This window comes from Toxotes jaculatrix, chromosome 21, assembly GCF_017976425.1.
Source record: "Toxotes jaculatrix isolate fToxJac2 chromosome 21, fToxJac2.pri, whole genome shotgun sequence".
NCBI classification, from domain to species: domain Eukaryota; kingdom Metazoa; phylum Chordata; class Actinopteri; family Toxotidae; genus Toxotes; species Toxotes jaculatrix.
The window spans coordinates 7,482,649-7,506,808 of record NC_054414.1 but is presented as its reverse complement, the minus strand read 5'-3'; the positions used below and the strand labels follow the sequence as shown (position 1 = coordinate 7,506,808).

Here is a 24,160-nt window from a genome sequence, read left to right as displayed (position 1 = left end):
TAAGAAAACCGGATGGAACACGAGTAGTAGGAAGAACCAGCTGCAAACTGTGAGGTTCATCGGAGAGCATCTTTATCTTGTGGAAATAAATCAGGGGTCTGTTTAGGCTTTTCAGCACAGCAGTAACCCTCTAGTACGCCTTCTCCAGAGGGATCCCAGACATTTTGAATGTCTGTGTCGTTGCTGAAAATATGGATTTGTGTCCTTAGGTTTTCTTGGTAAGATTCTGGCACAAATGGGTGGATTTCGCAGGGATATAGGAAGGATTTTGTTCCAAACACCTGAGGTCTTATTCGACAGCTTCACTGTACATTTTTCCTTTCGTGCCTGCAGTCACAACATTTATCAATATTTCCTATTTATCTTTACAGCAAAAATGGAAGTAGATGAAGAGAGAAAGTGATGGTGGTCTGGGTTACTGCATGTTTACCATAGTTTTACCATAGTCGCACACATGCACACACACACTCACTCACACAGGGAGAAAGGAAATAGAAAAAGCTGGGGACACCTGTTTGTCCCTGTTGGGCAGGAGTGTAAAGGTTAAATGTGTGTGTCATGGCTGGCTCCATGGGGGTGTGTGGTCAAGTGGGGGCTAGCAGACAGCAGGTGGCCACTGGCCGGCCATTCAAAACCGACAATCTGACCAAGAGGCAACCTGCAGCTCAGTCCAATAATAATGTCTCCAAATCTGCAGTAGGTTAAACCGTAGATGTGGTGATTTGAAGGGGAAATGAAGGGAACAGCATCCTCAGCCTGCAATCAAAAACTAATATCCCCTCTTAATCATGTTCCCAGCGTTTTTTTTTCTTCTCTTCAGATGCATTAAATACAATTAAACTAACGACTGTGCCTATATTTCTGCAAAATTGCTTTCAAAATAAAGTGATATGAGAGTTTCTCCGTCTCTGTCAGAGGGTGCAACGCGCCTGTTAATTATTTTCTCTGCTATTTTAGTGTCGCACGGGCTGAGGATGGAAGGGGCGTGTGTTTGATAAACAAGGCGTGGATTTGGCAGTCAGACGGAAAGGGGTGTTGAGGGTTTCCTATAGAGCCGCTGCCATGGAGCCACGGGAGCGCACAGAAGGCACGGAGCGCTGCGGGACATAAATCCACAGCCACTGTTCAGCCTCGCCTCGCTGGGGACTTAGCTCAAGTTATCGAATAAATCTACAAGTTGCCTTTGATGCTTTAAGGAGCTGACGAATCCAGTTGAAAGACAAAGGGACGGATAAGATAAACTGAGGAACATGTGGAGCTTTTTAACGCGCGGTGGGCAAGTTTTGTGCCACTTGCTGTTGTGGCACGAACGCGGTGTTTTTTTTAAAGCGCTCCCAGTTTGAGTAACTACTTCTTCGTTTTTTAAAAAAGACATTAGTATGAAGTCCTTTGATATGCCATGTTTCCTGCGTTGTGTCCCCATGCTCAGGATTGCGACTCATGGGATGTAGTAAATGGAGAGCTGCGTTCAACTTTGGACACCTGAAGGTGCAGTCCAAGCTGTCCGTCTTCTTTACCATGATCATTCTCTTCACTTACCTCTTTTACTGCCTCAACGGATACTGCGACTCACTGCCCAGGCCCGTGTTTGACCGACAAATTAATCTTCAGAGTAAAAATATCTTAAATGATGGACACGAACAGTCACCGGAGCAGCTCGGCGCGTATAACGCGTCCCCGGTCTCGTTTGTCCGGGAACAGCTGTCGGACTTGTCGAACAGCGATGCTCCATCTAACAATATCTCTATAGCCAATAATTTCGGCACCAAAAAGTTTCCTCAAGCCATCATCATCGGGGTGAAGAAAGGTGGCACCCGGGCTCTGCTGGAGTTCCTGCGCATCCACCCGGACGTGAGAGCCGTGGGCGCTGAGCCGCACTTCTTTGACCGCTTCTACGATAAGGGACTGGAATGGTACAGGTGAGCAGGACTTCTTCTTTTTTTTTTTTTTTTTTTTTTTTGAACTTTTTGTTTACTTGATGATAAAAGAATTCATGGCTTGAAATCACAAGGTCCCCTGCTCTCCCCAAACGTAAAAATGACCAGAATAGTACTGAACTGTAAGGGTCAAGGTTCGGGTCAGAAACGAAGGGACTCCTGATTAGAAGTTGAAGCGACTCAGTGTCGCTTTCCACTTTCACTTCAATCGCCCGGAAGTTAAAGTTAGAGGAGGAGACTTTCTTTGTCTTCTTACCTGTATGAAAATGAGCACACATCTTTGATTCGTGTTTATTGAGATTGTTAATTCGTTTAATTTGTTGGAGCCATTCATTCAAGATGAATTTATTTAAAAAAAAATGAATGATAGTATTTCTGTTTATGGATAGTTTATACTGAATTAAGCTTGGTGCTAATGTACAGTAGTAATATCAGGTCATGCATCACAAGTGGACTGGAGCCCCTGTTTTTTTTTGTTTTTCTTATTGGGACCCAATAATATCTGTGTTCTCTTCTAGAGTCTAATAAACTTTCTGTGAATTTGCTCTGTCCTGCAAAATAAGCATATCTTTCTTTATCTGTAACAGCTGCACATGGAATGTGTAACTAGTCTTTCTAGTCTGATTGGGTGGATGACATGTGATTAGGCAGAAGCACCTAATGCTGAGAGGAAAACACTTTCTTTTTTTCTTTTTTTTTTGTGGGAAGTTTTAAGACAATTCCTGGTGTCATCATGTATAAAAGACTTTTTTCTTACTCTTTTTTGTCGACCAGTCTGGGACCAAATAAGTGCTTTAGGTAGCATGATGCAAATCCCTTTTATTATGTATTTTCCAGTTCCCTTATTGTAGTAAATAAGTAAATATTAACAACTGAGCAGGATCTTGCAAAAACAGAGCTTATTCAAATAAACTCTCCTCCTATTAGTCCACATAAAGTGTGTTTCTGTGCAGGCACACGTATCATGCCATGCTGGTGTGGTCCCTCTCCTCTCTTCATTAATATCTCTCAGCACCAATAAGAAGCTCTGCTGATAGCTTCCAAGGATGGCAGTGTATTCAGTCCCCTGCCAATAAATTGCTGTTTATTGAGCTGATACGCCGCTTCCCTAAGTGTCTGTGTTGGTCCCCTGAGGGCCTTATCACTACCAGCCCTGATCATGGAGGGAGGATGGGTTGTTGGTAGACAGTGGTGATGGTGCAGATGACCCTTCAGTCCTGTGGACATGTAACTGCAAGTGGATCGCCTAAACAAACGGCCTGTTTTAAGTTGTTTTATTTTTTTTTTTCCCCAATGAAACCCAGAGAAATTATTTTTTTTTTCAGGATGGCAGCATGTAGAGAGAGACATTAAAATTCACTTATTTAAATGAATAAATAAAAGTAGCTGTGGTCAGAGGGAGCTTCATTTTGTAGTGGATACTACTGCCTCATATCAGGTCGAGCAGAAATGAGAGAAAAAGAGACGGGGAGGGAGGGAAACGAGGAGAACCATTACAGAGGAAGAATGAGGGGAAAAAAGGTCTGGGAACTAAATGACAGTTTGATAAAGAGATGAGGAGAAGAGAGAGGAGAACGCGGAGGTGTGGCAGAAAAAAAATGTGTGGTGAGAGAAGAAGACAGAGAGACACAGGGAGAGATCAATACTGCCGGGTAACGATCGGTTCACTGTGAGGCTCAGGTGGAACAGCACTAAGTGACATCAGAGATCAAAGCGTGTGTGTGTGTGTGTGTGTGTGTGTGTGTGTGTGTGTGTGTGTGTGTGTGTGTGTGTATGTGTGTGTGTGTGTGTGTGTGCGCGTGTGTGTGCATGTGCAAAGAGCTAGTTTTTCTTATTACTAAGTCGGTTTCTCACGAAGAGGAAGAGGCTGGGACTTTCCTGCTGCATGCAAGCTACATCAAAATGATGCATGTGTGATGAGCTGTGAGTCATGTGGACAGCAGCTTGTTGAAGCAGTCTAACTCTGAGCTTAACTGCTGCACATGAGTTTAAACATTACTAAAACTCAACCCCTGGAAATGCTTTCAACACACGTGTAAGTTTTTAGGGCTGTTAAATGGCTTTTTGCAACCAGTTTTCATAGATGCAAAAATGCAGAATGGACTACAGTCGTCGTACGGTGTTAATGAGAAGTGATAGGGTTACAGATGTCAGAAAAAATCAGTGAAAAATACCTGTATTATCACTTTAATTTAGGGAAATGTGTATATAATCATGCAAATCCATCTCCTCTTTCAGCATTTGATGTAAAGGTGAAACTATAAAAAAAGTTCTTCTTGAATGTGAATATTTTACCTAAACAAGCAGGATTTGTCTCAAAGGAGAATAATTACTTTTTTAAAATTTTCTTTTAAACAAAGGATTTTCATTTTCATTTTCATTACTGTTCTATGAACTTATACTTGAAAGGTGCTATATGGAAGTTTTCTCTGCCGCCAGCATGGTTTCTTGCCAGGAGCAGGTGGTGGTGATAATGGCCACTTCCCAAGAGCTTCAGCCATCGTTGCGTTTAGAAGACAAGACGTTAGAATACGTCGTCTGGAGTAGCATTTTCAGTTGAAGCAATACACTCTAAGATCTGTAGTTATTATGGTCTGCATAGTCACAAAGCATAACTGAACACAAGAGAGGGTTAAGGTGAGAAGACCAGCGACCTTTACGCGTTCCTTTTACTGCTTTCTGTTGATAGGAAACTGATCTTACCTTGTACTCTTTTAACACAGACATGACGCACTCACCTCTCTTTTCTTCTCTTGTCTTTTCTCTTTTGAAGGCATAATGAAACATGTGTTTTTGCTCGGTCCTAATCCGCTGACAGCTCGTGTCAACACTGTGTGAATTGGACTGGTGTAATGACAGGACAGGCATTAACATGGACAGCTCAGGGACATGCAGACAGGGTGAGAGGGATTAGGCTCCCAGTCGCAGTTAAACAAGGCCTTATGAAGCATTAGTCAACACCCCCACCCAGCTGCCCCCGTCGCCCCGTAGCGCTGGTCCATGATGAGCGCTTCAGTCTTCCTACACCTCAACCTTTAGTGCTATAGGGGAAGCTTATTGTACCCAGGGGCTGTGTAGCTCACTGGCTTACGGAGAAGCATTAAGAGTTATTGAGACTCTTTTTTATTTTTATATGAGACAGATGTAAATGTTTGAAATACAAGTAACCTCTCCACCAGGGGTACTCCAGGGGGCACTTCTGTCTTTGCCAGGGGTTACGTGAACAGATTGTGGAGTAGCTCAAGTCATTTGCAAAAATAGAAATTATGATTTGCTTAAAAAAAAAGAGAATCACTATCCACATAGTGAATCTGCTGTAGTACATGCACTATATCTTGTGATTGAGAAAACTAGTTAGCAAGCAAGCCGACAGGTCTGAACAGCAAGCTAAAAGTGGTTGAAACTGTTGAAACTGAAAGTAATGGCTTAATGGGTAAAATATATATAAAGAAACATTTGCCTAATAGATTAATGATCAAAGCAGACAAATAATAATTTCAGCCTAACAGTTAAACGGTTTCAATATCTAAAAGTAATGAAAAAAAAAACTTGAATGAATACTCCAACCTCTGCCACTCCAAGTGGTAGTAGTATGATTACAAACCAATTTTATGAATGAAAACTATCATAGGCTAATATTATCTATATTTGTATAATTAATAGTGTTAAATAACATCCAGTTGAAAAGCCCTTCGAATGGACATGTTTGTAACATGATGGATGGTGTCAGTGAAGGGTTACTGGAGGTTATCTGACAGGGCTGTGGGGGTAGATCAGACACAAAGAGGCTGGAAACCACTGGTCTACTCTCTTCATTTCATTTCCTTTGCGTTCTTTTCATTTGTCTCTCACACATCACTTTACAGGTCACATGTAGCTCACAAAAGCTTAATAAACTGTAATAATGTCTTAAGTATTGATTGGCATATCTCAGCCCTGATTTTTCCCCTTATTACTCAGTGGCTCATGAATACACATCTGACTTCCCTGTGCCTTCCTCCTGTCCTGTCTTTCTTCCCTCTCTGTGCTCCTGCCTGTTCCATACTTCCAGATATCATATGTTGTTATAAAAATATTATTCATTTAGTGTAATTACATGTTAAGTACCCGGTGATTCACATATATCAATTTGAAACAGTACCGTAGCAAGTGAAGCCAACAAAATCATCTGAAACTGGCCTGGAAAGTATCACTTAAACATTTGTTCTCTGACAGAGCTCTTCATTTCAAAGTGCTGTCTGTGTCTTTGAGCTCGAGAGAGAGTCTTGGCCTCTGACTTCAGCTGGTAACCAAGTAAAACACATGGACATCCTTAAAGGAAGCATTTGGCAAATTGTTTGAGAAAAAATGCTTATATGTGGAAAAGCCTTGGCTTTGCCATCTACTGGAAACGATTCTGTGGTTTCGTGGTGGAGAATGAGGGTTTAGACAGCCATGGTGTGCAAGTGAGTGAGTGTGAGCATGTGTGTGTGTGAGCTCGGATTCATTCACACTGCTTCGGCTCTACCTGAGGTCCGTCCAGTCCCCGACTTCTTCTCAGCATCTCCTAGCCTTTTCTTGACACTATAAATATCCGGCAGATATAAATGTCATTTCCCCACATCGATCACCTAAAATAGGTTCTTTCTATTGATCTCCCTCTCTCCCTGCCTTTATCACGCTGTTGCAGCAGAAATGAATTAACTTCAGAATATTCAATCTTGTTGACAAGGAGCTGTTACTCCCTTCCACCGCTGACATTTACACCCCAGCCTGAGTGTTGCTGGAGTGGATTTATTGGCTTGTTCAGGTCACTCAAACTGTGTAATGTAAAGCCCCTGGACGACTTCTCAACCCTTGTTAGAGCTTCTTTCTCTTTCTCTATCTTTAGAGTCAATATCTTCGTCCTTATCGACTGATTTCTTTTTCTCATAGCCTCTTCTCTCTGAGGAAGCATGTCATATAATTCAGCTGAGTGCTGGGTGCGCTACCTCGACAGGAATGTCCAGGTTTTTATTTCCTGTCAGACTTTTCTACCAATCACAGGGGATTCTCCGGATGAATTCCTCTCTGCTCGCATTCTTGGAAGCTGCATGCTGCAGAGAGACTGACACAGGGTTTCAGGGCAAAGAGAGGCTTTCAGGGAAGAAGTTGGAAAAATAGGAAATGTATAGATCTTGCGGGAAGAAAGAGGGCTTTGTGTGGAAGACAGGGTTCAGTGCTTTGTGAACATTTGAAGCTGCAGAAACTAGGAAGGAAAAACTAGTCGGTTATATCCACGAACGTGGGCAACACTCTCTGACACGTCTGTCAGACCTAATAAACATAGCATGACATGCACTGCTATTTACATGTAAAGGCATTTTTGTAATATGTAAATTAATCTGGGAAAACGTTTAGGGTATAATCAAACATGACTTGATAAATTGGTGTAGGATAGGTATGGATTTTTACTCGGTGAAAAAACCAGACTGATTCAACTCAGTCATGGATATTTTGACAGCCCGTCATTGGTCGACCTTACCCGTCCCAGTGTGCCGTGCCTCATCCAGTCAGAAATAATGAAAGCAGATGACTGGTAAGAGACGCACGACGAGAGGATCACTGGGGAAACTATGAACCTCACTGCACTTCAATCACAATCACAGTACAGTATACCGAAGAGCACAGAAAGAGACAGTTTGTGTCATGACTGTGACTGATCTTTAATTTTCAGTTTTCTGGGTTTTAATTCAAAACTGTCAGAAGGAATGTGTATTTTAAGAAACAGACTCAAGACATGGCTGTTACTTTTCCCCCCGCCACAAACTCATCAAAATCTGCTTTCCCTGTTAAACAGACGGAGCAGATAGCGAGGCAGCGAGAGATCTGTGAGACCAGGGTGACTGACGAGCCGCCATGTTTAATGCACCACAGCATAATCATCCTCCTTCTACTTCCTCCATCTTCCCTTCTCAACATCATTTGCTTTTAATTCCTCTTAACCTCTTGCTTTTTTTCCCCTCTCCTTTCTTTGTGTCATCAGCCTTTTATTTTAGATCAGTTTACATACAATCAAAAAAAAACGGAAAACACGAGAAAAAGGATTTTGTTCCCCATTAAAAGCTTAGGGGTTTGAAACTTTTTTTCCCCACTGTTCTACATCGAAAAACAGGATTTGAAGACAATATCAGCTCAATTCTCTGTTTAATAACATTTATAGTTGGTGCTGTTTGGCTTAGTCCGACAGAACAGTGACTCAAATCCACACCCAGTTAACCATCACTGAACTGTCTGGAGAGGCAGGTAAATATTGACTGTGTGTGTGTGTGTGTGTGTGCGGCCGTAGACCTCTCACTGGTGTCCATCTCTGGTTAATGTCTGACTGCCTGACTGGGTTGAGGGGTGGCTGGGGAGGGTATCGTGAGAACCTTCAGCCACTCGGAGAATCCCCCCAGAGAAACACACCTTTCTTTGTATGCACATAAAACTTCCTCAGAAAAAAAAAATCCCATCAGTTTGACTTAACCAACTTAGCGGAATTGGTTAATTGTCGGTGATGTCTGCGCTGGTTACGAGAGGAAATGACATTAATGGCGCCTGAAACTCTGGCACAGAGCGTTAGAGCTGAATTTGAGGAGAAGCAAAACATCAAACAAGGCGTAGCAATGGGAGGAAATCTGGAAACCAACACCAGCTCCCGCTTCATGTCCATCCAAAATCTACTGTGTCCTCTATATGTTGATGTGTGTGTAAACGTAGCCAAGGCCTGCGGAGTCCACACTGATCAGCCTGATAGATGGTACTAATAGCAGACCGCTGAATGGACTGTTTCCAGTTGTAAAAGCCGTGCCTCTGCCAGCAGTGATTTCCGTTTTTATGCTTAAGACACTGCTAACAATGAGCTGAGAAACCACAAGGAGTGGCAAGCTCAAGCTGCTCGGAAGTGGGTTGTCAGGATCGGACAGTATCGGATGTTCTTATTGGTCGGGATCTGGGGAGTTGCCAGACGACTCAAAAGTCCATATTGAGTCGATTATAGTGTTTCTGAGGTGTGTGTGTGTTCCACATGTGTGTGTGCACTCGTTTAGTTTAATTAGTGAAAACATGGTTGTTTTCTGTGTCATCTGGGCAGAGTCAGAGGAGAGGGTAAACATTACAGTATGTACATGTTGTCTCATGTTTAATCTTTAACTGGACTGACTGACTAACGTGACGTTAAAAGATAAGACACAGCTGTTTAGTTTGGTCCGGGGTTCGTGAAAAGTGTGTTTGATACAACAATATACACAAAACACACACACACACAATATAACACTACACCATAATATTAGAATAGAATTTTTACATGTAAGAATATATTTGCAGTGTATTTCTAAAAATGTGAAATAATAAACTTAAAAATATAAAATAGAAATCCACTTTTCACTTATCGATTATTAAGAATGTTATCATATGTTATGTATAATGTATAATTTATTATATTCACTGTATCTGTATAAGAAATAAATTATTAAATTATTATTGTTTATACTATTTTATTGGCATGTAATGCAAAGTATATATTAACTCATTACATGAATTCAATGCTTTTTTAGTATATTTAAAATTACCTGATATTTTTTAAATACATCTTAATATGTTCTCTATGGTTGAAGTTAACAATAATTTTCATTTGTATTCTATTATATAAAGGATTAATCATTTTGTCCATAAAAAAATACCGAAAATATTGTGGCAAAAAAAATGACCATCACAGGTTCCCAGTGCACAAGTTGTATTACACATATATTCAAATGTTTTTTTCTTTTTTTTTGTCCAACCAAAACTCCAAAAAACAAAGATATTCGATTAAAACGATTATTATCCATTAAGAATATATTTGCCAACTGATTTTCTGTCTGTTTTTAATTCTAAAGCCTGCTCCCTCACCAGTGTTACATTTAAATTGCCAGTCAGCTAAACTGAACTGAGTCCACATGCATTCCCAGCTCATCTTCACCATCTTACTAACAGTCCAATTATGTAACCGTGGCGAGGACATCATGACATCACTGAGGTCGGGATGCGAAAACAGGAACCGTCCTTCAGTAATCTGTCTGTCTCTCCACCCCATCTATGCATCCGTCCCTCCCTCCAGCCTGTGTTCACGAGATCGGATGAAGGCAGGGTGGGGCCCCCGAGGCCCCTGGCAGCTCGTAGATAAAGCCACACAAGTAGGCCACTGTGGGCCCAGCAGGAACACGAGTGCAGATTTTCCCATTCGATAAGTCAGGAGGGGTGGGAGCAATCAGTGACAACATACACACACGTGCGCGCACACACACATTTACTTGCTCATATGGACACATATAGCACAGTCATACGTTCAGAAACACACATCGGGCTTTGTTGTATTTCCATGTTCTGTCATTACAGGTTGTTACACTATCAGGAAGGCATAATCACTGCATCCCCTCTTCCTGTTATTCATTTTCCCTTCTTTTTTCTGGCTGTGGACATTTTCGAAATTCTGCTTTCATCTTATTTGTGACATCTTCGGTGATGGTGCTTATTATTCCTGCTGTGATTTCTTAATTTTTTTCTTAGTAATAAAGTGAAGAAGCCTATTTCCCAAAATTTCAAGCAACTCCTTTAAAACAAATCATTATTACATCAGTTCATAATAAACTAACTCATGTGTTTAGACAAATGGTTACAAGCTAATGCTAACGGTTCAAACAGTATACAGTTAGTGGCTTTGTTAAAATTTACACATACATTCGCTCACAGAGGCAACATAGAGATCTTCCTCTGTCATTAGGGCTGCCCTGGTTTCTCAGAGGAAACTCTGACTGACCACTTCTCACTCACTCACCGCTCTCAGGCCCTGTGATGTCTCTATTAACTGTTACGCCTCTATTTTTCCCCTCAGCTAGACACATTCTTCAGCTCTTTCCTACCGACCTACCCCAGTGATGCAAACCTCCTCAGTAAAAATACTCCTCACCACCCGGGTGCGTCTGCCAGACGGTAACCTTCGGAGTGTGTAATAGCTCGCCACACACATGCTGAAGTGAGATATAGTGACATGAAGTGCAGGCAGTATAGGTTTATATAATGCAGATGTAATGTAAAGGGGCTGATGGATAATAACTTGCACCAGTATACAATGTATATTTATTTCATTTCTAAAACGTGAAAGCAGAGATGGTTTCCACCTGAATTTTCTTCTTCTTCTTCTTCACAGGGAAAACCTGTGAAACCTCATTTAATCACAAAAACTCTGCAATGAAAACCAGATGCTATTACTTATCATTAATTACTGTAGCCCTAAAATCTCCATTTGGCACCCTGACAACCAGAAATTTGAATACCTAAAAGAAAAAATACAAAAATATCCAAAAAGTGTTTTCTGTATTTTTTACATAGAAATGAATACCTTTAACAAAAGGCTAAATATTGGCCAGAAATGTCGTCCAGCTAATGTAATGGCCCACCTCCAACAGACACAAAGAGAAGCACTACTTTACCTCCTCTTTTATTGAGTTGCTTACAGTCCCCGCTGACTTGTAATCAGCCCACAGAAGCTCCTCAGCCCTGTATTTGCCATCAGTAATAACAAACCTCTCCCTCCACGCAACAGCTTTTACAGATCTTTGAACATACACAGGCAGACTGTATCTGTCTTCATGTGTCCCTCTGTAGTGGTCGAGGATGTCAATGTGTTTTAAAATTCCTTCGCACATGTCAAATATATTCACAACAGTCTCACTTTGAAGGATACAGTAGAGGCCAAGCAGAGGCTTTGAAGTCGGGAGGCAGGAAAAGTGGAGGAATGAGAGGAGGTGAGGGAAATGGAGAGATCGAGGAAGGAAAAGAGGGGGAGACGCAGCGTGTACGAGAAAGAAAGCTGCACATGATGACATGTTGCATTACATGATCCCCCGTGATCCCCGGTGGTCTCGCCCTCTGAATCACAACCATCTGCCTCTGACCTTCAGGGTGGAAGAGTCCATTTCCGTGCAGTGCAGGCTGGTGGGGATTAAGAGGGTCCAGGGGTCTGGCCTAGCAGAGCCGGTATGGATCACAGCTTTCAGAGCTCCGAACCCTGGGACCAGAGGGAAACTTCCTAACCCAGAAACACTTCCCTCATCTCCGCCCTACACACACACACACACACACACACGCAAACACACACAAACTGAGGACTTCATTGCTCCCAGATGTGGATCCATCCTGTGGAAGGCATGTTCAGATGGTTGCTGTGAATGTGTCTGTGCTGTGTTTATGGGTGTGTGTGTGTGTCATAGCACAAAGCAGAGAAAGAGTAAGATGGGTGGTGTACAAACAGAAATGAAAATGGCTGATGTGTGTGCTTCCCACTGGAAAAGCGATAATAGCCACTGTGTTTACAGTGCCTGCAGGTGCCCTTTTTATTTTGAAATAGAAACACACTCACATTTTAAAAGCACTTTAGTGGGTAAACCCATTCATTCAGGGCAACAGTCTGCCCTCCAAAGTCAGAGAGAGCTACCCAAACAGTGAGGATGATAGAAAAGAGTTTTTCATGCTGCAAAACAAATAGGTTGTAAGGCCTCTTTTTATTCCCTTTTAGATCATGAATAATTGGCATAGACCAAATGTACATACTCTGCCTGTGGAGAGTTGTCAAAGAACGAGTGTGTTCTTTTAACTTTTTTCTTCCTTTGAGCAAGTTTGTCGGTCTACCATTTGTTATATTTCTATTGAAATTAATATAAAATGTAATCTCCAATTTAATCCATAGGATTTAATGGTAGCTGAAAGGGGTACTTCAGCAATTTAGTCTTGTGCTTTCACATATTTGGGAGACTTGCAAGAAACAGATTTTAAGGGATAACATCAAAATCTGTGCAGCTGAGGACAAGATATCCTGACTTTTATTGCCTAATATGGCAAAAAAAAGACTTAAACCTACATTTTTTATAATTGAAAGCAACTCCACTTGCACATGTCAACAGTTTGTAACACACGCTTTCTGTTAAAGGACTGAAGTGTCAAAAAGCCCGAGCTGAGATCATGTTGACATCACCGGGGTAATTATTTCAACCTTTAGAAAGCACAGCCAGAGCAACATGAGCCTGTAGTGCTCTCCATGACAGGTAAAGTGAGCTGTGCGTGTAACGTCAGCACCGTGCCCCTTTAACCACATCAAATAATGTGGATTGAATTAGAATCAGTTTTGACCAGACATGGAAAATGCTATTCACATAATGTTTGTCTACTACATCCACATAAAGTAGGCCCTGCTCCTCTCCCGACGTAGGTCAGCATACACGGGTCACTCGTGAGTCCTCATATTCTAGTCATAAACAGTAGCCTATTAGCCTGCGGTCCTTTGAACAGACCCTAATAAAGCTCAGCCCACCCACTCAGACCACAGCTAAATGTGTGTGAGAGTGCCTGCACACATTTGTATGCACAGATAAACGCACATCTGTGTACTTTCAAACCCGACCGCATTCCTGCTCCAGATGCTAACGGTAAAGGTGTGATGAAAACAAACATCAGGTCGCTAGGTTTCCCTAAACTTTCTTTGGAAACCATACAGAGGCCAGCGGTCAGCGGCGTCACACACACACACACACACACACCAGGTGGTATCAGATAAAAAGAACAAACACTGCGTTTTCATCTTTATGATAGAAAAAGAGATTAGATGCTTGTGAATAGCAGCTTCGGGTTAATGAGAGGATTTCATGCCTTCTTGAGTTGCTGCCGTTTTTCTTTTCTCCATCTGTGCTCTTCCCTCTTTCCTTTGTATTGTTACCCCTCTCTTCTCCTTCTCTTCTTCTTCTTCTCCTATTCCCTCTCTGATGTAGACCCCCACACCCTAGTTTCTCCCCCCTGTACTCCACTGCTGTGTGGCCTCCTCCTGGGCTCTCTTTTTTGTAGCCAGGCTTTTCTGTGATTACAGGCTAGTGGTCCAAAATATAAACATGATGTCAGTGGCAGCACCACTCAGCCTCGCATAGGAACACTACGGCTTCCACTAGGACTGACTGGATGAAATTAAACATCCATTCAGTGCTATAGACACGCTCACAAAACACCAAAAAGCGCAAACACACTGGCACCTCAGTTGTTTTTGCCTTCAGATTTGGTTGTGGGCAGTGGACGGGAAGACACTAAAAATATATTGCATGTTGTCCTGCGTTGTTGTTTGGTAGCATATTTTTCTCGTATGCTATTGGGTTTAAAAAAAAAAAAAAAGAAGAAGAAGAAGAAGAAGATTTTTCCAGAGAGACAACACCCATTTTTGACAAGCGAGGATTGTTTCACGATCTAAAACATAAAAAGTAACCGTCAGGTTTCAGTTCGGTTCACTTTAGAGCACTGAGATTATTTCTAGAGCCACTAACACATCAAGAGTCATACAGGGAGAAATTTATCATAAAAGAAGCAGATTCTCCTGACAGCAATATTAAGGGACCCAAGTGCCCTGCAGCCAAAAATATGGCGATTAAAGGATGCAACTCTCTCCTTCTCTACTGAAAATATTCACTTAATTGCTTGGGCATGTTCTCTTGGGGTTTGTTGAGAGTCATTCTGGGAAATGTAGGAAAACAGAGGTAGAGGAGGCAGGTTGAGGAGACGTACATACACCAAAACAACATGCAATTACCACAAAGTAACCTCACAGACATGATGGCACATGAGAGATACAGTATCCAAGGGTGGAATTTCCTCTCAAAGCCAGAGTTGTTAAACTTTCCTTGGATCCAAATGAGAAATTTAGCTCCTTTTTTTTTCTGGGACCCAGATTCACAAAAACTGTGTTGCCACTCACGTCATGTGGTGACCAGAAATAAGCCTGTGACCCACAGGCTCAGAGACTTGGCTTCAGAGCCATAGGTTGTAGCTTATACACGTTGGCTCCTCATTGTGATACAACCGAAGAGACAAGCCATAGAAACAGCATTGTTTTTCTAAACTTTTCTCCCTTTTGGTATTTACTCTTCTTTTTTTCTTAATTTTGTTTTGCCCCAGCCCTGTAATACAACTTAGAGGTTTCTTATGAATACCATAAGTTGTGTATTTGGTGCTACCCTCATAGCTTCATGCCAGGGGACATGCCGGACTTGGAGCTGAGTGTGTGTGTTGGATCAGAGAAAGAGAGGAATGGAGTTGGCTCCATCACCACACACCAGAGCTCAGAGCCCCATAAGCCCTTCACTTACAGACCAACCACGAAGACTCAGACCCAACCATCACCACATGCCTGCTGCGGAGGGAGGGGGGAAGCATGGAAATTAGCTAAGGGATCTTTCACAGTTGCAACACTGGCATTCCTCACTGCTTAGGTTTCTATAACGCAAAGAAATTTGAGTCTTCTCTTCAAACTCCACAAAACGGGCTGTATTTTTTTTTTTTGTTGTGCTTTTTTTAAGAGAGGAAAATTGGCAGGATATTTTTCACAGCGGAGGTTATTAGATTCCATTTTAGCGTTACAGTAGCATTTGAATGAAATAAACGACACGAGACAAATAGGTTTTCCTTTCCCTCCCATTTCCCTTGTTTTATATACAATCTGCTCTGGCACGTTATACGGACTCTCAGTCAAACACAGGCTTTAGTTAGGGTTTGTTGAACTTTTCAAAGTACTACTACATCTCCTCAGCCTCTGAGTCATCTAAGTAGGGGTGAAGATCAAGAGGAAGAGGGCAGCCCAGTCCTCTAAAAGCCAAAGTGTGCCTAGAATACCTCTACCACTGATGATAATAACAATCAGAGGGCCAAAGGCAATAGCCGGGGCTGAATGAGAACACATGGCATGCCATGTTATAGGGTACTTTTGGACTAAGCCTGTTGTTTCTGTAGGCGTTACTAATAAGACTACTGCAGCCAAATATTCAATAAATTAAAGGATAATTCCAGTTTATTACAATAATGGCCAGTTTTGGCCATTATTTCTATCAATTATGATAACACTGTACTCGCAGCTGTGATTGCTGAGATCTGGGAACTTGGTGACATTGCTACAACAAAGTCAGACAGGGCATAAAACAAGTGGACAGATGATCAGACAGGTTGTAATTAGAGATTAGATTGTCTAAGTAACAAAGTACAACAGATTTTTCTTTCAACTCAGGTTAGGTGTCTGATTGCCTGACTTCTCATGTCTCCTCCTGACTTCTTTTTAGCACTGTTCCTACAGTATGAAAAGCACAGGTGCAATTAATAAAATTAATGATGGCTAAATTGTATTTAGCTGCTTCAGTTTCATTGTACATGTTGGTTGAATGTCACACTCTCAGGGCTTACTGGGACACTGGAATAGCACAGAGGCATTGTTGAAGTTATGCTGAGACTAGGAATCAGGCCAGGACCCAGAAGCAATAACCCCCAAGACAGGCTAAGAGTAACTTAAAGTCTTTTAATGAGTGGACACAGACGAACCGACAAGGACAGGGACATAACGAGACTTAAATACACAAGGCAATGGGCAACAGGTGAAACCAATTAGGGCGGGGCAGACAATCACAAATGGAGGGAAACAAGACAAAGGCAGGAAGTAGAACAAGACAAGATACACAAGGGCCATGATTTCAAAATAAAACAAAAACAGTGAACAAAAACTTAAACAAGCGTCCGAGAGTCCAAAAGAGAGTTCAAAACACAACCAAAAGAGTTCAGAGAACAGCCCACTTAGGGGCTAGTCATGACAGTTGATGTTATTAGGAAATCATGTGCGTTTCCTACTATGACAAGTCCATATGTCTGCTGTGAAAAAGGCCTATAAACTTTCTGAGCGCAGTGTTTTTATTACCAATAAACTAATGGCCAGACTACTAAAATAGTTGTGAAAACCAAAGACTCTTAATCTGCTTTTTTCCTAAGTTATGTAGGAAACTGCTACTATTAACTGCTGTTTTTCAACTTTTTGATATGACACCAAGTTAAATTTAAGAGAGAGAAAGATAAAAATGGGAAATAAAACTTTTCCAACCCTGCTGTAAGACTACAAATATCAGCAGTGTGACAGTAGTGTAGCCATTATTGCAGTCCTGCGGGACACTCTCCCAGCTTCGAGGAACACAGTGAAGAACAAGAGGAGAGGGAGAGTCCAGGCAGTTATGAGCCTGTTTAGGAGGAGGCAGCGGATGAGAGGAAATTGCTTTTCTGAGGTTAATATAGCCTTGCGGTTTTCCTACAGTAGCCGCTCACAGACTCCCTCCCAGTCTGTGCTGACATGGTCACTCCATCAATGCCAGCAGCTAATGTCATGTTTATCTCCCTCTAATCACAGATTTAGCCCACTAATTACAAAGCAAAATCAAAAAGCCTTCAAGGCAAGAGAGGCATCCTCAAAGGAATGTACTGAGAATTATTAGAATACCAAGGGAATGTATTAATTTTTTTTTCTAATATATAGATGTTATTTTTGTAATATAGAGCACATGTTGGCATTTTGTCAAGTATAATCTCCTGGTATGTTTAGAGTACAGTTTTATTAATAGCTGAGTTTCTCTGTCTTTCTTTTTCTCTCTCATTCAGGAACCTGATGCCTCGAACACTGGAGGGTCAGATCACCATGGAGAAAACCCCGAGCTACTTCATCACCAAAGAAGCCCCTCGCCGCGTCTTCTCCATGAGTCGCCACACCAAGCTCATCGTGGTGGTTCGTGACCCTGTGACCCGGGCTGTTTCTGATTACACCCAGACTCTGTCCAAATCTCCCGGGCTCCCGTCCTTCCAGAACCTGGCCTTCCGCAATGCCACCACAGGACTCATCGACACGTCTTGGAGCGCCGTGCGCATCGGCATCTACGCCAAGCACCTAGAGAACTGGCTGCGCTTCTTCCCACTCTCACGCTTCCTTTTTGTGAGCGGCGAACGCCTCGTGACAGACCCAGCAGGAGAGATGGGTCGGGTCCAGGACTTTCTAGGACTCAAACGCGTGGTGACAGACAAGCACTTCTATTTCAACCAGACTAAAGGTTTCCCCTGCCTAAAGAAGCCAGAGGGGAGCAGCAGGCCACGCTGCCTGGGGAAGTCAAAGGGCAGGCCCCATCCCCAGATCCCCTCTGAGGTCTTGCTTAGGCTCAGAGACTTCTACAGACCCTTCAATCTCAAGTTCTACCAAATGACAGGCCACAATTTTGGCTGGGACTGAGCGGCTACTCACCAGAGCTCCTAAATACTTTTAGTTGCATTCTTGTTTAGCCAACGTCCAAGACCAGACAGGGATATCTTGAAGACATTTCATGTTACCAAAGCTTTTACTGTGCAAAATGTAATTTTCTAAACTATGAATGCAGGATCTGCCAACACATATTCCTGCCACCCCCCAGGTTTACAACAGGCAGGCTAACAAGGTTTATGGGAGCTTCAATCAAAACAAAAGCTCGTGAGAAGCACTGGTTGTGGCTCATGCTCCTGCAGTGTGATGTTGCAAGCCAGATTGAAGCATACTGCTTATTTGCTTAAAACTGGAACTTCTAGCACTTGGCACCCAGAGTGCCAGAAGTATGCTAAGCTCTCATTTCTGTCCAAAACACTTAGAAGCGCAACGTCTATGTTGAAAATAACACCAGAAAGAAGCCAGTGCTGCTAAGAGATGTGCCCAAAGTTAAACTAAATGGCAAAAGAATAACAAGCTTTGACAGCTGGGCAGAACTATGATAAACCAAATGACATGTTGGAGCTTAGAGTGGGACACAGGAGCTCTGCTACTAAACCAGCCAGGAAATAAGCAAAGGGGTTTGAATTCTGCACAATGGTACAATCTAAATAAATGCAAATATGTGTTGCTGAGACATAAATTAATCATTCAGAATCACTTCAGTCACATCAGCATTGTTCAGTTCACCTTTAGACAGTGTAAGCAGTAACAGGAAGTTATTTTTTCTTCGGTTCTTTCAGTGCAAGCTCCTTTTCTGGACTATTTTAATTTTGCAAAAAATAAACGCTATAGCAAAACATAGGGGGATACCTGGTACTAGTGCAAAGAGGTACCAGACTTGTAAAACAGTCCACTACATGCTGTAAAATTGCTGTTATTTATGTTGCCAGTACAATGCTTGTATAAAATATTCTTTACAGACCACACCTGTATCTGTGATTGTTTTCATTTAACTCACACTCACCTCCACAAATGGTACTTACATGCAGCTGTATATTTCTAAAAGCCTAATTTATAAGATGACAAACTATTGTTGAGATGTTTACTCTGAGACTTTTGTATTTGAAATTCTGCTGGAAATTCCGAGTAAAACTTTTATTCTGAAATGTGTTTTGGACTTATTTCTGCTCTGCATTTCTGAGAACCTCTCAGTTCATTCTCTTTGTGTTTATTCCAAACAAGCCAATACTGCTTCTGCAGGGAATACAAAATACATCTGTTGGGCAGATGATTTAAAACAAAACGTAATTCATCACTATTGACATATTTCCTGGGATGATTTAGTGACTTATTTATTCACAGTATGTGAAAATGCTGGAGATTGTTGCTTTAATTTTTAACCTTTACCATGTTTATAAATCAAGCATTAAAATCACAAACCTCCATATGAGAAGACTGATACCACTCTTACTCTCCCACGTTTTCCAGCACCTCTATAGTTCACTAATTAACCCATCAAACCTTGTTTTTTAATCCAGATTTTATTACCTTCAGACAGAGCTAAGTTAGCTTTCCCCCAGTCTTTATAATGAGCTAACCTCACTGGCTGCAGTAGCCTTTTATTGAACAGACAGGTATGATAGTAGTATCAATCTTCTCTTCCTACTTCCAGCAAGACAGCAAATAAGTGTATTGCTATAAAATGTTGAAGTGACTGTTTAGTCTTTGGTGAGCAGACAGGGAGTGAAACTAATGGTGGAGGTGGACAATGGGTTGGAGTGGTGGGGTTCATATGGCTATAAGCACACGGGGGCTAAATTTGAAGTTAACACAGGACAGCGGCTTTTCTGATGTGTAAGCAATCAATTCACCGGGGTGATTGGTGACCTTCTGGAGATGGCAATCTTTGACCTCTTCGTTCCCCCTTTGACCTGTGAGCCTGGTCGTCATAAACTGCTGACCGCTACCAGCACTGGGCTGGTTAATGGAGTCGCCCTGCGTGAGCTATGAGCGTGGATGTGTGCTCCGCTCTCACGAGCATGCACACACTCACACACAAGTAAACACACGCACAGGCGTACAACAACTCCTCCCTGATCCATTAATATTGCATTCTCAACCTCTGGGACCTCCACTGAAGAGAGATGGTCTGGATCAATAACTGCCTGTTTAGTTTATAGGTGGCGGGGTTATGTGCTTATTCCTACCATGTCCCACTGTCACTTTGATTTAACTGAGGGGTTGAGCACACACATTTGTAAAATATTATTTAACACCCGATATATCTTCCATACATCTGTAATCGATGCAGGATCTAAACACAAATACACTGGGGTGCATACATGGATGCTGGACCAGGCTATGAGTTTAATCCGGAGCCACTGTGAATAATATTTTATTCACTTACCATGTTTTAATAAATGTTTAACACTTATTTTTTAACTGAGAAATGGAGGGAATATTCATAATAGTATCTAAATTTAATCACTTGAATATATAAACATTTACCATTCTTAAGACTGGTAAAGGATATTTTTAAATATTCTTTTGTGTCGAAAATACACTATTATTTTCAGGATTGTGCAATTGTTATTTTCTCATATAAATAACTGCAAGACATGAAAGACCATAGTTTACAGTTACAATGGTGTATACAAGGTAAAGGTGAAGGAGTGGTCACAGGTTAAGCTCCACACTGGGGGGAGTCAGGTAAACTGTATTAAAGTGAAAGCCCCTAAACCAATTCCCCATTGCTCCCTGATCCCAGCTCAGTTTATTGTGTGCTGTTTGAAAGATATGCAAAAAATCAATTATACATCAGACTCTGAAGATTGCTGACCGCTGTTTCCACAGAAGTGTATCAATGTGTTGAGGGAAGACTCTTCTGTGACACACATCTACTTTTTTTATTTATGTGGTTATTAAACTTCATATTTCATTTGATTAGCAATCAGTGATGGTGTCAGTTTGATTCAATTCCCTGTTAATCATTCCTCAGCTACATCCATGAAGAGGTCATAAAGTGAGAAAATCCAGCAAAGGAGAGAAACCTGACAATGGCAATGTTGTGGAAATGTAATGTTGTAGGTGAACTTCAAACGGCTGCATTGTGATGTGAAAGGGCTCAGCATTCCAGAAGAATTATCACCCGACTCTGTTGTTTCTCGCACCACTCACAATTTTGTCCTGAAAAATATATGGAGAAATAAAGTTAGCAGCACCTAGGAAGGTTTTACTAAAAGTCACTAGCATTTTACAGGAGGGTGGTGTTCATTTTCCACCCCGCATACTCTTGAGTTATAGAATGTCCTCATGTCACACAACCCCATACATGGGTGAGGAGTGCGTAAAGGGAACCAGCCAGCTATGTCGTCAAGTTTCCCGCTGGTGAAAAGTTTCCTTTATGTCTCTCTCTGCACCAGAGAGCCCTGAGACCTGAGATAGGAGCAAATCTCTCATTCATCAGCTGACAGAAGTTATTCAAGCCTGAAGGTATTGATATGCAAACGAGATGGTTCAGCTGCAGGTCTACAGAACAAGCTTTTATCCAAAAAGCCCTGGCTCCATCCCTGATACATTTCTGTGTGGCTCACACAATGACCCCTCCTATCAATGGTCCCTGTGAGCGTCTGGCTCCACTGAAGGTGCATAGGATCCAAACATGCATGGATTAGGCCAAACGCGGACATCGGGATGGATGAGCGAATGTCACCCCTTCAGATCTTTACACCCCTAATGAAAGTGACTGGTGACCCTTACTGAGGAGGTCAAGTATCACTCACTGAGGTGGGAGGCTGCTTGAAGACTGACTGCCAGTCTGCCAGTCTACTTACAGGGCACTGCATGGGCTCAGTCAGGCACGGAACAGCTGGAGGACAGAGGGAAGTTTTCAGAAACTACATTTACTGTAATGCTTACTGCATGTCCACAGTAATGCAAATTCATTCTTAGTTTATTTGGTGAAATTTCACTTTCCACTCTGAAAAACCAAACAAATAAAAATATTTCTTTTTCTACTCTGAAAAACCAAATAAAGAAAAACATTTCTCGTTCCATTCTGAAAAACCAAACAAATAAAAACAACCACTTAATTGCTTTTATTGGGCATGTGCCGCACAGTTCTGTGTTTTTGGAGCATTGTTTTACATTCCCACAACGATGATTTGAGGGTCAAACATTATCAAGCCTCAAATGTGAGAACATTTATACCAGATTCATACACAATGGGGATCTTTGCCCTAAAATCAGTGAGGAAAAAAATAATTAAAAATAATACTTGGTGAAACGTTGATGACACTGAATCCACCCAGTAGTTGTAAAGATAGTTCAGTAATAACCACAAATGTCAACCTAATGGTGCCACTAGTTGAAAAGTCTAGGGATTAGTCATTAGGATTCATCCTCTGGGGATTGTGAATCTGAACACAGAGTTTTATGGCATTCCATCTAACAGATGTTGTGATTTTATAATTCTGGAGTCAAGTAGTGGAGCAACTGGCCAACACTGCCATATTCCTTCAGCCACACTGGTAGCATGACTATAAATGTGATTATAAAGGTGAATTAAGGTCATACTGAAGCAGAGCCCTTCTAAACATTACAATATGAGTTTGTTAAAATGTTCAGCTTCATGCTCCTCAGTTGTTGACCAAATCCAGCCACTTAATGCACTCTGAAAACCCAGCGCTAAAATGTTCAGGCCTGTTTTCAGTAAACAAACTGAAAACAAACCTTTTTTGTTTCCACAGCCAAACAGCCACACACACAGCCTGTCCACTGTCCACATTCTCTTTCAATGACCCAAACAACATTTCCTCTCACTCCTGAAGTGACTTGAACAACTGGTCACTGCTCACTGCTCTGCTCCACGACTTGCTCTCCTCTCTGGAGGTCAGGGTCAGCCCTCTTGCCTGCCCAGAGGTCAGAGTTCAAAGTGCATTCCACTGGTAGAGTCCCTTATGGTCATTTGACCATCATATGCACAGGGTTATTCTGATGAGAAGAAAGTGATTAATCTGTTACCGTCCTCCGTCTAATGGACTCATTTACTGTGAATGATAGAGAAAAATTGGTCATTATTGAGCAAATTGCTTGGGGAGAAACCATTTGTGTGACATTATTATGTATGATCCCTTATGTCTTGCCAGATTGCGGCTGAGTGTGAATGTGGTGGGATTTCGATCAGCCACAAAATAATATATCAGTCTGAAATGTATATCACTCAGTGTAACATAACCTGAAATGAAGCATAGATTTAATGAAACAACTGCCTGCCAGAGTGATTTCTTTGTGGGTGGGGTGTGTCCTGGTGGTCATTTGATAGAGGAGTCATCTGTTGCCCTTTGACCTCTGAGTATGAAAATGTAAGGAAGAGGGAGAGTCTGCTGTCAGCCAGACATACCTGAGTCTGACACCTTAACTCTATCACTCTCAACACAAAAATCCTTTATTTACATTACACTGTTCTGATTTTGGTGAAATCTTCAGTGATATGTCTTCTGAGGGCTTCTTGGTTAAAAAGCGAACATCAAAACATGCATCACTGTTGTAGAAACCACATCAGCTTTACCACAAGATATGCATCATTAAATGAAGGATCAAGCATATTGCTACTAATCAGCTGTAAAATACACTTCACAGATTACTGGACGGACCTACTGGGTACAGGGCCGGGAGCCCCTGGACCAGAACCTCTGTATGAAGTGACTTTTAACATTTCCTGTTGGAAAGTCAAGTAAACCACCACAAAGAGATGCAAAACAACTGCAGAGAGATTTCAGAGAGGCAAAAAAATTACAACAAGGAGACACAAAACTACTACAAAGAGACACATTATAAGATGGTTGAGAGACCTTTCACGAGTATCCACAGGTCCATTGTCTCATAATCTGACCATGGCTACCTGGACTTACAAACAACAACTATTTATTCGTAAATATTCATATGTATTCTTATTAGAATATTTAAAGTTGTTAATTTGCCATTCGTGTATTATACCAAACAAACCATGTAACTATTACTGATGTAGAGAGAAGCAGGGCTTTAGGCTTGAGTCTTAGCTGTGCAGCACACAGTTAAGACCCAGTTAAACATACCCCTGGTGGGGGTGTGTTTAGTCAGTACGAGAGGACTGTTGAATATCACTCATACCCTGCTAACAAGAACTCGGCCAGCTCAA

At 41.7% G+C, this 24,160-nt stretch overlaps 1 protein-coding gene across 1 annotated transcript; it reads left to right on the top strand.

Moving 5' to 3' along the window:
* The first annotated feature begins 1,067 nt into the window (after window positions 1-1,067).
* On the top strand, window positions 1,068-19,148 carry si:dkey-121b10.7 (heparan sulfate glucosamine 3-O-sulfotransferase 6). Its single transcript, XM_041029308.1, has 2 exons — window positions 1,068-1,919; window positions 17,415-19,148. The coding sequence occupies exons 1-2, from the start codon at window positions 1,441-1,443 to the stop codon at window positions 18,031-18,033; spliced, it is 1,098 nt and encodes a 365-aa protein (XP_040885242.1). The 5' UTR covers window positions 1,068-1,440; the 3' UTR covers window positions 18,034-19,148.
* The last annotated feature ends 5,012 nt before the right edge of the window (window positions 19,149-24,160 follow it).

What these genes read in the sequence shown, in the direction of transcription:
- si:dkey-121b10.7 (XM_041029308.1), top strand. Translation starts at nt 1,441, where the DNA reads ATGGGATGTAGTAAATGGAGAGCTGCGTTCAACTTTGGACACCTGAAG. An exon ending in AAGGGACTGGAATGGTACAG is followed by an intron (nt 1,920 to 17,414) that starts GTGAGCAGGACT and finishes TCTCTCATTCAG; the next exon opens with GAACCTGATGCCTCGAACAC.